Source organism: Psittacula echo, assembly GCF_963264785.1.
Source record: "Psittacula echo genome assembly, chromosome: 4".
Classification (NCBI taxonomy): Eukaryota; Metazoa; Chordata; class Aves; order Psittaciformes; family Psittacidae; genus Psittacula; species Psittacula echo.
This window is the reverse complement of record NC_137738.1, coordinates 47310669-47324085: the sequence shown is the minus strand read 5'-3', so window position 1 is coordinate 47324085 and position 13417 is coordinate 47310669. Positions and strand designations below refer to the sequence as shown.

At 43.3% G+C, this 13417-nt stretch overlaps 1 protein-coding gene across 1 annotated transcript in view; it reads left to right on the top strand.

Annotated features, from left to right (window-relative positions):
* Positions 1–13417, top strand: part of LOC308220573 (uncharacterized protein) — a gene marked incomplete at both ends in the record, with an annotated part of 29708 nt that overhangs the window by 975 nt on the left and 15316 nt on the right. The window contains 3 exons of the mRNA XM_080616686.1: positions 2302–2421; positions 3375–3494; positions 5185–5304. Of these exons, the coding sequence (XP_080472812.1) occupies positions 2302–2421; positions 3375–3494; positions 5185–5304 (360 nt within the window). The remainder of the gene's footprint in view (positions 1–2301; positions 2422–3374; positions 3495–5184; positions 5305–13417) is intronic.

The following is a 13417-nucleotide window of genomic DNA, read 5'->3' as shown; positions in this document are numbered from 1 at the left end:
TGGGGCCACTGCTTGTTTGGTTTCGCTTTGGCTCACAGCTCATTGGGTATATTGCTTTAACAACTTTGGGCTAAAGCTACTACACAAAATTGCATAGCCTTCTACTTTAATTTGTGTGAAGGATGGGGAACACAAACTACTATTTCTTGACTTGCCTTTCCAGCGCCATAAAACAATCTTGTGAGGGGGACCGGAAGAGATATTTTTTCCCTGGTGTGACAGTTAATGCTGTTTGAAATGCTCGGTCATGGAACAACCTTTGGAATAATTGCTGTGACGCTGGTTCTTGGGAACACTCATTCATTACACTCAGCTGGTATTAGTTGGAGTCATTACCCTATGAATGTGGGGGGTCTTGTGCTGCTGATATGATTCGCTAATTGTTGCACATTAAGCATTGTCTAAATCCTAAAGTCCATATCCAGATCTTTCATCTTCATGGACAATGGAGATCTTCCAGGGCTGAACTTTTTCTTCTAAAGGCTAGATTACTCCTGACTGTATAAATAAACTGTCTTGGCAGTACCCCAGATCAGTTGATGGATCAGGAGCAGCGAAGAGGTGATCTGGAAAAAAATGGTGAGGCCAGAATGACCCTTTGCAGCACTCACTGGTGCTTCCTGAAGAGACTAAGTATATGTTTCCGTGAAAAATCTTTTAATCTCTGAGATGGGTCTTGAAAAGGCTGCTTTGTGTTGGATACTCAGGAGCTGGGGTACAGCAGCAGGGTGCCTAGAGCTTCTGTGACAGCAGTACACAGATGGCAGTGTGTGCTTTTAGGGAGATCCCAATGTCCATGATAGGACATACACTGCACCCAGGAAGAAGAACCAAGGTTAATTCTCTGAGTGACCAGATCCTGCTGCCAGGACAGATGGAGGCAGGGAAGCTTCACAAAGGGAAACAAGACACTTGCCTCTTACCTTGGCACTCACCTGTGTAGTTTATTCCAACATGGATCAAACCCAGCCTCAATTGTGGACGAATTATAATAAGCAGAGAGCCAACGTTTTGACAACTTGGATGCAAGGATAGATTTCATGGTTGATCATCGTACTCAGCTGTTAGCTAGAGCAGCAAGGTGAAGGTTTTATAGCAGGTGAAGATTTTAAGTGGCTTCTGCTTTATCTCTCTCCCAAACAAAAATGCACAGATACGAGGGAGATTCAGATAATCGGTGTGTAAGGAACAGAATTAAACCACATGAAGAGATTTGGTTGGTTTGTTTTTCTCCAAAACCTTATGCACACTAGCTAGTCCTTCCCTCTGTGTGTATTGTTAATTATTAAACAAAATTGATCTCTATATGAAGCAGTTCTTCTGTGAAGCCCACTTACCTAATACTGAAAGTAGGAGTTTACTACTCTTAACATGTCAGCAACTTCTAATGGCTTGAGATACTGGCTGAACTTTGCAGTGAGGCATGAAAGCTCATAGCCCTCATGTCTCTCTCATCTCTTTATCCCATAAGAGGTAAAGCAGCTAGATCTTATTCACAGAGATATTTCAATCTTTAATGCACTGCTTTAGTCTGTTTTCTGAAAATATATCTTACAGTTGTGTGCTCCACCAGTCAATTTATACTTCATTACCTTTCAAACAGTTTATACTATTGAGCTATATACTATTCAGTGGTTCATATTTTTTTCCTCTTTGCTGCTCCATTCCACACATTATAAGGACATTATATAGTGCCTTACAGAAATCATGCATGACTGCTATTGCTTGATGGCTGTTGCTGAACATCTGGTTTATTCATAGGGGAGCTATCATACTCAAGAACAGGTAGACTCATTCTACCAATCTGAGCCTGAGGCAAGCCCATTTGCAAACTATGTTGCTGTTCCCTGAAATCCTTTATTGTAATACCCAGGACAGGAAACATGGTGAACTTAAAATGCAGTAAATTAGAAATATGTACTCTTTTTATATCTAAGAACACCATGTTCAGTAAATATATTTTAACAAAGATTTTCTGTGATTCAGGAAAAGGTAAAGATTTTTATGGAGAACAAGAACACCTGCATATTGTAGAGCATAAAAGTGTCTAAAGGTTATAATTTATCTTGCTTCCAATCACTAGCTTTGCGAGCTTCACAAGAGGCATTGACAAGGACGGGTTATTCCAGGTTCGTTTACTGCTGTTGCTCATTGAAACATGAATAAGGATAGAAGGGCTCTATGGAGTTGTTGCAGTGCTAAAATCCTTATGTGTTTGGTTGGCTGTAAATTTTAACTTCTTTTGGTAAACTAACGCTTTACAGGTGTGATTGATTCTGTGCTGTCATTGTACCTCTTTAGGTTTTGAAATGTCACCCCTTGGAAAGGACCCTCTGGAAGCCTTGAGGACTTTAGCCTTTTCAGAAAATGCAGGTTTACAGCAGTCTGCTGCCCTCTATTACTTGCATATGAGTCAGCACAGTGAGTTATCTCAGTGCACTAGAAAATTTTCACATAATTATAAACAAAACAATTATTTCCAATTGTGAAATTCCCTTTGATTCATTAATCAGATTTCTTTCTCTTAACTTTTTTTTTGTTTCATACTATGCTGTTTGCTAAGGAAAATGAAAATGCCATCATGTCCATGTGGGCAGAATCATTCTGGGATTTACTATGAGGAGATATCTGTCGTGATTATAAAAGACTGTCATTTATGTAATTGTAATACTTCTGTAAAACTCAGTAGAACCCAAAGTAGTTAGAGTCAGTATATACTGAATCTCCTGAGAACAGCACAATCAAAATATGGTGGAAGGAAATGGACATAATTGAACATTTATGGTTTTATGTAATTTTTTGGAAGAGGACAAAGCTGTAGAGGCCAAACTGTAGTGGAAATTTATGAAGCAGATGTTCTTTGTCCTGACTATTACATGGGAGCACTTGGCTTCTGAGGTAATTTGCAAACAGTTGAAAGTCAGCCTAGATATGCCAAACAAACTTCTAGCAAGATTTTGGGTCCTACAAAAAAGGTAAGAATCCCAGCAACAAGCAGGCTGTGATTTATTTAGTTAGTTAGTTTTACATTTACTTCAAGGAAAGAATTTTGACACTTGGCTTGATAGCTTTATACCATGGCTTTTTTGCTGGATTGAAAATGCAGATAGCCACAACATGAGCAGCTCCTGTGGGGTGGAATGACTTGTTTGGCAGCAAGGCAAATTGCTTCCCTTCCCGTGATGTTTTTGAAGTACTTGATTATTCAAATCCTTTTCAGGAAACTTGCCTGTTTTGCTAGTAGCAATGGATTTAAATGAAGGGGAATGCCTCTCGGCCTATATATGGGAACACCTGAGGCTTAAGACCAACAAGAGATAAATGTGACTGCAGTGTACGATGAGATTCCTGAATGTTTCTTCTCATTCCTCCAGTGAACATCTCCCTGCCTGTGGAGCATCTGGAACCCTTCTATGCCTTACTAAGGTCTGCTGACCTGGAGGTGCAGCAGATGTCTTCTTTGTCCCTTGTAAACTTCTTGCTGGAAGGAAATAGTGAGTAATTAACACATGCTCTCTTCAGGTGAAAAAGTATCTCTTCATCCAGTCAGGCAGAAGGAGGGCACATCTACACAGCCAGGTCTACACAAATCCAAATTCCTTTTTCTGTGTTCCTGATAGGAAACGTGGGAGTCTCTGTCTGCAGACCAGATAGATTCTAGTAGCACCAGGATATACCACATAGAATCATAGAATAGTTAGGATTGGAAAGGACCTTAAGATCATCAAGTTCCAATCCCCCTACCATGGGCAGGGACACCTCACACTGAATCATGTCACCAAAGGCTCTGTCCAACCGAGCCTTGAACACCGCCAGGGATGGAGCATTCACGACTTCCCTGGGCAACCCATTCCAGTGCCTCAACACCCTGACAGTAAAGAATTTCTTCCTTATATCCAATCTAAACTTCCCCTGTTTAAGTTTGAACCCACTACCCCTTGTCCTGTCACTACAGTCCCTAATGAATAGTCCCTCCCCAGCATCTTTGTAGGCCCCCTTCAGATACTGGAAGGCTGCTATGAGGTCTCCACGCAGCCTTGTCTTCTCCAGGCTGAACAGCCCCAACTTTCTCAGCCTATCTTCATACGGGAGGTGCTCCAGTCCCCTGATCATCCTCGTGGCCCTCCTCTGGACTTGTTCCAACAGTTCCATGTCCTTTTTATGTTGAGGACACCAGAACTGCACACAATACTCCAAGTGAGGTCTCACGAGAGCAGAGTAGAGGGGCAGGATCACCTCCTTCGACCTGCTGGTCATGCTCCTTTTGATGCAGCCCAGGATACAGATAGCTTTGTGGGCTGTGAGCGCACACTGCCAGCTCATGTCATCCCTTCAACTAGATTAGATCATGTGGCAAGAGATCTTAGATGTGTGTGCAAAGACTGATAAATTATTCCCTAAGTTGTGGGAACAGCTATACAATTTTCATTCTTGGATCAAGAGCCCACCACTTAGCCTTTCAAGCAACAGATACAGCCATTATAAATACATTCTGCCTATGAGACAGTGCTTATTTTCTTGTTATTTATTAACTGGACCTTGGTCTTAAATTGCTCACATATTTAAAATACAAAAAAGATCGTGTAACAGAGTTCCCTTTCTTCTGTAGCTAATAGGGCAAATGTAATTGATGTAGGATCTGAGAGCTGCAGATGAAAAACTTTCCAGTAAAGTTCATGTTGATAGACAGGATATGTCCCCCCACCATGTCAATGGAGTCCTTATTGCATCAACTACTGTGTTCTCTGGCACCTGGGCCACAACAGATATGCCATTACACTAGCTCATAACTGCAGAAGACAGGGTCAGTCTTCAATAAAGCTAGCTTCTTTTTTTGCTTTTTTTTCTTAAAGGATCTTGCTGCAAACATCATGCCATTAATTACAAGTAAAAAATAGTGCTGCAGCTGCACTTTTCAAAATGAACCTTATGTTTGAAACCAGAATTGCTACCAGAAATGTTTGGGATTTTCTGAAATAGAACCACTTGCACTCTTTCATGAGTCTGCAGAGGAATCAAGCAAACCAAGCTAGGGACTGTGAGTGCCTTTCAAGTTGTTTCCATCTTTGGCCTATGTTGCATAATCATAGTATAGACCCCTAAAGCCATCAAAGGAAAATATATTATTGTCACGAAGGCATTAACTGTTTATTGTTTGTCCATTTTTCTTGAATTTATAAATAGTTGACAAAGAATTAGTTGTCCAAATGGGTTTACTTGAGCCAATTCTGGATCTGCTTGAGTCAGAGGATGCCACTGTCCAGTGTAATTCCTGTGCCTGCACCATGACTTTGGCTGTTTCAGGTGAGTGTGCCATGCTTTCCCTTTATCCTCTGCTGTGATTTCATTCAACTCTCACCTCATATTTCAATGTGAAACAACCTATTTGTGATTGGTTTAAGAGTCATAAGATGCAGCAACATATTTTGGTATTCCCACATCATAAATTCAACTTCTTGAGATTCCATTTAAGATCTTTTTCCTCAGTGTTTCTGACCTTCACTCTGTTATGATTACAAACCTTTTTCTGATTTCCAACCTAAATATATTCATGACCAGCTTATCTTATTTAGCATCTACACTGGCTTTTGCTTCTGCAGTTCTGCCTTTCTGATGTCTATGCTGATGGGGTTCCTTCATTTTACTAGACTGAAAAAGCCAAACTCATTTAAGACTCCTCCTGTAAGTGAGGCTCTCCATTCATCTTCATAGTCCTTCTGGGTGTCAATTGTATATTCCAGAAAAAGAACATAGAATTGCGTCTGCTGTTTTGTGATACAACAGAGCTCAGGCATTGTTACAGTCTTAAGATGTACATAAATGGTACGAAGTTCCACTTTTAATTTATCTCTTGTGAAAGAGAGGTCACCAGAAATGTGCAGTATTTCAGCTCAGGTCTTACCTGTATCTTCTATTGTGGCATCCACGGAAATATGTTTTATAGTATGTCTCTTAATAACACTTGTTTTTCTTGTGACTGCATCGCAGTGATATTGTCATGCTGCAGCTGTAAATCAGCTTAGTCTTTCTCCTCTGCTGCTGTTTCCAGCAGACACCAATTTATTAAGGGTCTGCAACAAATGTTTCCAAGTACACTTGCTTGCATTTGTACTGTAAGGTTTCATTCTGGTTTTGTTGCTTCAGTCTTCTAACTTGTCTGTTATTTGTAAAATATTCTAGCCATCCACTGCACTGACAGTGCTGCGCTCACACCTTTGTATAAACTTTCTGGTTTAAAGCCAACTACAGACCAGTCCTTGTGGAATTCCATATATAGCCTCCTTTCAGGCTATATGTGGAATTTTCATTTTTCAAAAATTTGTGCCAGCTTGCTTTTAGTCAGTTCCTTGTCCGTCATGTACTTGCATTTGTCACCAACTTCTCTTACTTAACTGTGCATATTTCATATCATGACATAGATATTTTCCTGGCATCCAGACAGATAAACCACAGTTACCAAAAGAAAGGTTATCAGGCCAGTCTGGCTTATTCTACCTTTTGAAAACTGTATAATTCTACTGTACAGATTGTGTAAAGGCATGTATGACAGCCATGGATAACATTTATTTCCCTTCCTATAGTGCTTATTTCACCAGCTTCCCTCTGCAGCCTGGGAAGTTGCAGTCATATCTCCCAGAAGGCTGAGAAAAGCATGGTACAAGTGTTATTTTCCGATTCGAGTATTTATGTGGCCAAAGGGAGTGCATAAGCCGGATCCAACCACATGAAAGTGCTGATTTGCATTTTATTCTTGTATGATTTGCCATTTTTTAAAGACTTTTCCCTTTGAAACTTATTTTTAAGCATTGCATATTATTATGGTCAGGTTAAGAACTCTGTATGGTACATTATTTTGTGTGAACTGCAAATTGCCTCATTGAAATGCCTAAATTAGGCATGGCATCACTAAAGTTTTAGGTACCTGGCACTAGAAGGACTTTATGTATGGCCAGTGAAGTTATTATCCCAAAGATCTGCAGAGAGATATCACTTCACCTGTTTTAGGCAGCTCACAGAGAAAGCAACTTGTTTGGGGATATAAGGACATTCCTTAGTCCTGAAGGCACTATTGCCCTTCTAGATGTCTCAGTCTTTAACCCAGAGTACAGGGAACCCTCAGCCACTCCAGATTCAATCCAACTTCATTCTCTGGAGAGGATGTTCACCTAATGCCTTGCACACTCTCTTAAGTGTACTTCTGTGCACAAGTAGTTCAAATTACGCACTCAAGGAGCATTCAGACTAGATAGGAAGCCATCTGCTGAACATAGAATAGAGGGAGGCAGTCCTGCAAGTGCATAGGCTGGGTTGCTCCCTGAGATTTGATCAGTGTTGAGGATTTCTGTTCCAGTTTAGGATTTAGATGGACCAGATCCATTTATATCTTTTTCAGACTATATTTAGGTACCACAGGAATGAGACTAAAACAAGAGACAATTCTCTAGAGTTCATTTTAACTTCAGACTCTGGTATCCTAAAGGATCTGGTTGAGAAAAGGATCCCATTCAGTCATGTCCTTTAACTAAGCCATTCATGCTTCAGAGTGGTTTTAAAAAATATATATGGAAGCACAACCAAATTAAGTGGTTACTTAGATAGCTTTAAGGTGACTAAAACTCTAAATTCAAGAATGGCAATGTGATGCGTCTTAATTCTGCTGCAATGAACATGCAAGACTCTGTACAGAGTGAAGCTCTTTAGCAGCGTTACTGCAAATTTTACATAAGATGGGTTGTCTGGTGCTTATCTGCTGCAATAGGTAGCCAAAAATAAAAGCAACAAACAAACCTATTCAGATGAACAGGATTTGAAGGTCAGTTTGTTCCAACACTAGCATTTGCCCAAACAGCAAAAAGACACGGGCACATTTGCAATTATCTGCATCTTTTCAGTCTTCTGAGTAAAAATAATCAGCTCTGGGGTAAGAACTCTTCTAAGACTATATAGGAACAGAACTAAACGTTCACAGCAGGGGCTTAGGGTGGCCTGAACATCTGCATTATGCTAAACAAGGAGGATGCACTGGGTGTAGAACATATTCAAAATTGTGCCGACAAGAGAACTTTCAAGCACACAAGTGGCAGAGAATGGATAGAAATAACTTATAAGTACAGGTTTCAAGGTGAGTTATTAAAACCCAACTTGAGTAGATGTTACTGATTTCCCCACTTCAGAGTAGCATCTGAATATGTGGTTCCCTTCTAAAAAGACTTTCTTGAGCATAAAATATTCATCTGAAGGCAGAAAGGACTTGTCCTGGACTAAATTAATACTGGCTGAAGTATACATGAATAAATATCCTGGATTATCTGCATCTGTCAGTTCTCTATTATAGATAGGCTCCACATATAAAAATGACTTTTTTTCCCTTGACTAAGTTAGTTGGCACCTGAAAAGTTGAGCTCATCCATTCATATTTCTTGTTTTTTTCTGCTTCATGTTTCTCTCAGCAAACTTCCAGACACTGGCCATTGTCTAAACAATCTAGAAATGTACAAAAATGAGGCAATGCTCAACTAAAATTTCTGTGGTCTTCAGTGGCAGTTTGGCTTCGTCTAAACAATGGAAGCTGTAGACTATGGACTTGGCTTTTTCCTTTTATAAAATAATCTGAAGAATACTATATTAAAAGAACTCTTAGAATCGCAGAATCACAGAATGGTTTGAGTTGGGAAGGACCTTAAGATCATCTAGTTCCAACCTCCCTGCCATGGGCAGGGACACCTCACACTAAACCATGCCACCCAAGGCCTCATCCAACCTGGCCTTGAACACCACCAGGGATGGAGCATTCACAACCTCCCTGGGCAACCCATTCCAGTGCCTCAACACCCTGACAGTAAAGAATTTCTTCCTTATATCCAATCTAAACTTCCCCTGTTTAAGTTTGAACCCACTACCCCTTGTCCTGTCACTACAGTCCCTAATGAATAGTCCCTCCCCAGCATCTTTGTAGGCCCCCTTCAGATACTGGAAGGCTGCTATGAGGTCTCCACGCAGCCTTGTCTTCTCCAGGCTGAACAGCCCCAACTTTCTCAGCCTATCTTCATATGGGAGGTGCTCCAGTCCCCTGATCATCCTTGTGGCCCTCCTCTGGACTTTTTCCAACAGTTCCATGTCCTTTTTATGTTGAGGACACCAGAACTGCACACAATACTCCAAGTGAGGTCTCACAAGAGCAGAGTAGAGGGGCAGGATCACCTCCTTCGACCTGCTGGTCACGCTCCTCTTGATGCAGCCCAGGATGCAGTTGGCTTTCTGGGCTGCGAGCACACACTGAAGCCAGCTCATGTTCATTTTCTCATTGTCCAACACCCCCAAGTCCTTCTCTGCAGGGCTGCTCTGAATCTCTTCACTGCCCAACCTTTATCTGTGCCTGGGATTGCTCCGACCCAGGTGTAGGACCTTGCACTTGTCACGGTTAAACTTCATAATGTTGGCATCAGCCCACCTCACAAGCATGTCAAGGTCCCTCTGGATGGCATCCCTTCCCTCCAGCTTATCAACCGAACCACACAGCTTGGTGTCATCAGCAAACTTGCTGAGGGTGCACTCAATCCCACTGTCCATGTCACTGACAAAGATGTTGAACAAGACTGGTCCCAACACCGATCCCTGAGGGACACCACTCGTTACTGGTCTCCAACTGGACTTTGAGCCCTTGACCACAACTCTTTGCGTGCGGCCATCCAGCCAGTTCTTTATCCACTGAGTGGTCCACCCATCAAATTGATGTCTCTCCAATTTAGAGATCAGGATGTTGTGTGGGACAGTGTCGAATGCTTTGCACAAGTCCAGGTAGATGACATCAACTGCTCTGCCCCTGTCCATCGGTTCTGTAGCCCCATCATAGAAGGCCACCAAATTGGTCAGACAGGATTTCCCCTTAGTGAAGCCATGCTGGCTGTGACCAAGCATCTTGTTGTTTTTCATGTGCCTTAGCATGCCTTCCAGGAGAATCTGCTCCAAGATTTTGCCAGGCACAGAGGTGAGGCTGACTGGTCTGTAATTCCCTGGATCATCCATTTTCCCCTTCTTGAAAATGGGGGTTATATTTCCCTCTTTCCAGTCGTCGGGAACTTCACCTGACTGCCATGATTTTTCAAATATGATGGCCAGTGTCTTAGCAACTTCATTTGCCAGCTCCTTCAGGACCCGCAGATGGATTTCATCAGGTCCCATGGACTTGTGTATGTTTAGGTTTTTAAGATGGTCTCGAACCAGATTCTCTCCTACAGTGGGCCTAGGGTCTTCATTCTCACAGTCCCTGCGTTCGCCTTCCAAGACTTGGGTGATGCGGTCAGAGACTTTGCCAGTGAAGACTGAGGCAAAGAAATCGTTAAGAACCTCAGCCTTCTCCAAATCCAGGGTAGCCATATTCTCCCGATATCTTTCAGAGGGGGCCTGTGTTGTCCCTAGTCTGCCTATTATTCGCTACATACCTATAGAATCCCTTCCTGTTATCCTTAACATCCCTAGCCAAGTTTAATTCTAGCTGGGCCTTAGCTTTCCTAACCTGGTCTCAAGCTTCCCGGACAACATCCCTGTATTCTTCCCAGGCTGCCTGTCCCTGCTTCCACCTTCTATAAGCCTCTTTTTTCCTTTGAATTTACCTGAGCAGGTAATAAAATTCCTTATCCATCCAAGGTCTCCTGGCCCTCCTGCTGCACTTCCTTCTAGTTGGGATGCAACACTCCTGAGCTTGGAGCAGGTGATCCTTGAATAACAACCAACAATAATAATAACAACAATAATAACAACCCCCTGCCCTCTAGGGCTGTATCCCATAGAACCTTACTAAGCAGGTTTCTGAAGAGGCCAAAGTCTGCTCTCTTGAAGTCCAGGGCAGTGAGCTTGCTGCACGCTCTTCTCATTGTCCTGAGGATCTCGAACTCGACCATCTCATGATCGCTGCATCCAAGGCTGCCCTGGAGCATCACATTTCCAATGAGCCCTTCCCTGTTGGTGACCACGAGGTCAAGCATGGCACCTCTCCTTGTTGGCTCCTCTATTACTTGCAGAAGGAAGTTGTCTTCCACACAATCAAGGAACTTCCTGGATTGCTTGTGCCGGGCTGTACCTTCCCTCCAACAGATGTCAGGGTGGTTGAAGTCCCCCATGAGAACAAGGGCCTACGAGTGTGAGGCTGTTCCTATCTGTCTGTAGAGTGCTTCATCTGCAGATTCCTCTTGATCAGGTGGTCTGTAACAGATCCCCGCAGTAATGTCCCCCATCGCTGCTCTCCCTTTAACCTTGACCCACGAACTCTCTGTCGACTGCTCACCCGTCCCCAGACAGAGTTCCATACTCTCCAGCCTATCCCTAACATAAATGGCAACTCCCCCTCCCCGCCTGCCAGGCCTGTCTTTTCCAAAGAGCCTGTAACCTTCCATTCCAACACTCCAGTCGTAGGAGCCATCCCACCATGTTTCTGTGATGCCTGTTGTATCATACCCCCATAGACATGCACACATCTCTAATTCCTCTTGTTTGTTCCCCATGCTACGGGCGTTTGTATAGAGGCATCTGAGCCGAGCTCCAAATGAAGCTGGCTCATTGGCTGGAGCAGCTGGAATATCTCTGCGTCGCTCCGAGCATTTATTATAGGTGCTGGCAACTGACTGGGTGTGTTGGGATTGAATGATGCCCCCCTTCCCCAACACATCTAGTTTAAAGCAACCTTGACCAGCCTGGCAAGCCTCCTACCAAAACCACTCTTCCCCTTCTTTGTCAGATCAGCTCCACCAGCCCCCAGTAGACCTGGCCTACTAACTTGGGCCCCATGTTCAAGACACCCAAACCCCTGACAATGACACCACCCTTTTAACCATTTATTAACCTGGCCAATCCTCCTAGCTTTTTTAAGGTCCTCCCCTGTATCCTGGAGAATTGACGAAAAGGCAATCTGATCTTCAGAGCCCCTAACCACCTCTCCCAGGGCTCTGTAGTCCTTTGTGTTCTCCAGGCTACTGCTGTCTACATCACTAGCACCCACATGGATCACTAGAAGTGGGTAATAGTCTGTGGGACTCACTAGAGCAGGCAGCCTCTCTGCAACATCCCTGATCCGTGCTCCAGGTAGGCAACTCACCTCCCTCGAGACTGGGTCAGGCCGACAGATGAGTACTTCTGTCCCTTTCATAGCAGAGTCCCCTACCACTATGACCTGCCTCTTTTTCCTGGCAGCACCAGTAGAGACCTTCTTTACCAGTGCATTAGCTGGTTGTTTCTGGTGCGGGTTTGTTTCCTCCTTAGCTCCCTGGAGGACAGAAAAGCTGTTCTGGGTGGGGACAACAGATTTAGGAGGAAGCCCCTTGCTTTTAATTGTGCTCTTCCTCCTTTTTTTGTTGGTTTTCTTTGTTAGCTTCCTGGGTTGACAGCCTCCTTCTCTCCTCCATGTGCTGCAGGGGACGCTTGGGGCCCCTGCACAGTTTGGCATGGAGCAGGCAGTGCTGCTTCCTCTCAGCTTCCCTGACATCTTGCAGCCTATTGACAGCATCCTGCAGCTCAGCCCCTGCTGCAGGAGGACCTCCACCAGGGAGCACCGAGTGCAGCCCTGCCCATTGTGCACAGGAGACTCACGAGACCAGTGCAGGCACTCTCGACACTCTGAGCATTGCACTGCAGCCTCCCCTCTCATCGGCTCTGTCTGGGTGCCTATGCCGGCCACCACCGAGGCAGCCAGAGCAGAGCTCCCAGACTGGGCCCTGGTGATATGGCGAGTACTCACCATCCCGCTCGCCTGCCCAAGCAAACTGCCTCGACTCTTCATTAGTCTAATTCTCATTTAAATCACACTAATTTCAAAGAACACCACTGCCAACACCACCTTATTTTTTCAAAACTGTGCCACCAGAATGCTTGTAAGATACAAATATAGATAATCTATAGATATAAACAAGACAGTAAAGGGGAGAGGACCATAGGTGTCTCAGTGTGGCAGCAGGTTGTTTTGATGGTAGAGAGGCAGGGAAGAGCATAATGGAAAGATTTTCTTCTGTACAACACAGCTGAGGCTACCTTCAGTAAGTCCAAAACAAAAAGAGTAAAACTAAAAGGAGGGGTTTTTTCTAAATCATATTCCATAGCACAGTATAACTATCATATGTAATATACTTATATACAAGGTATACATGGTATATAAATATGTTATATAGTATTTTATAGCATACAGTTAATTTTATAGTATTAAGTATTAAGGTTTTTCCCCCCAGTTTTTCATTGAAGTGTCTCAAGGGACTCTGCAGATACTTTTTTGGATTCTCCTTGTACTCCAGGATGTTAGATACAACTGTACAGCTTAATACACTGCCATGCAAGGAAGCATCACCACTTCAGAGAAGAAGCATCTTTTCAAATTCCAGTGTTAAAATCAAATTCTGTCTTTGGAAACCTCTGCATTGATTGTAGCTCTCAA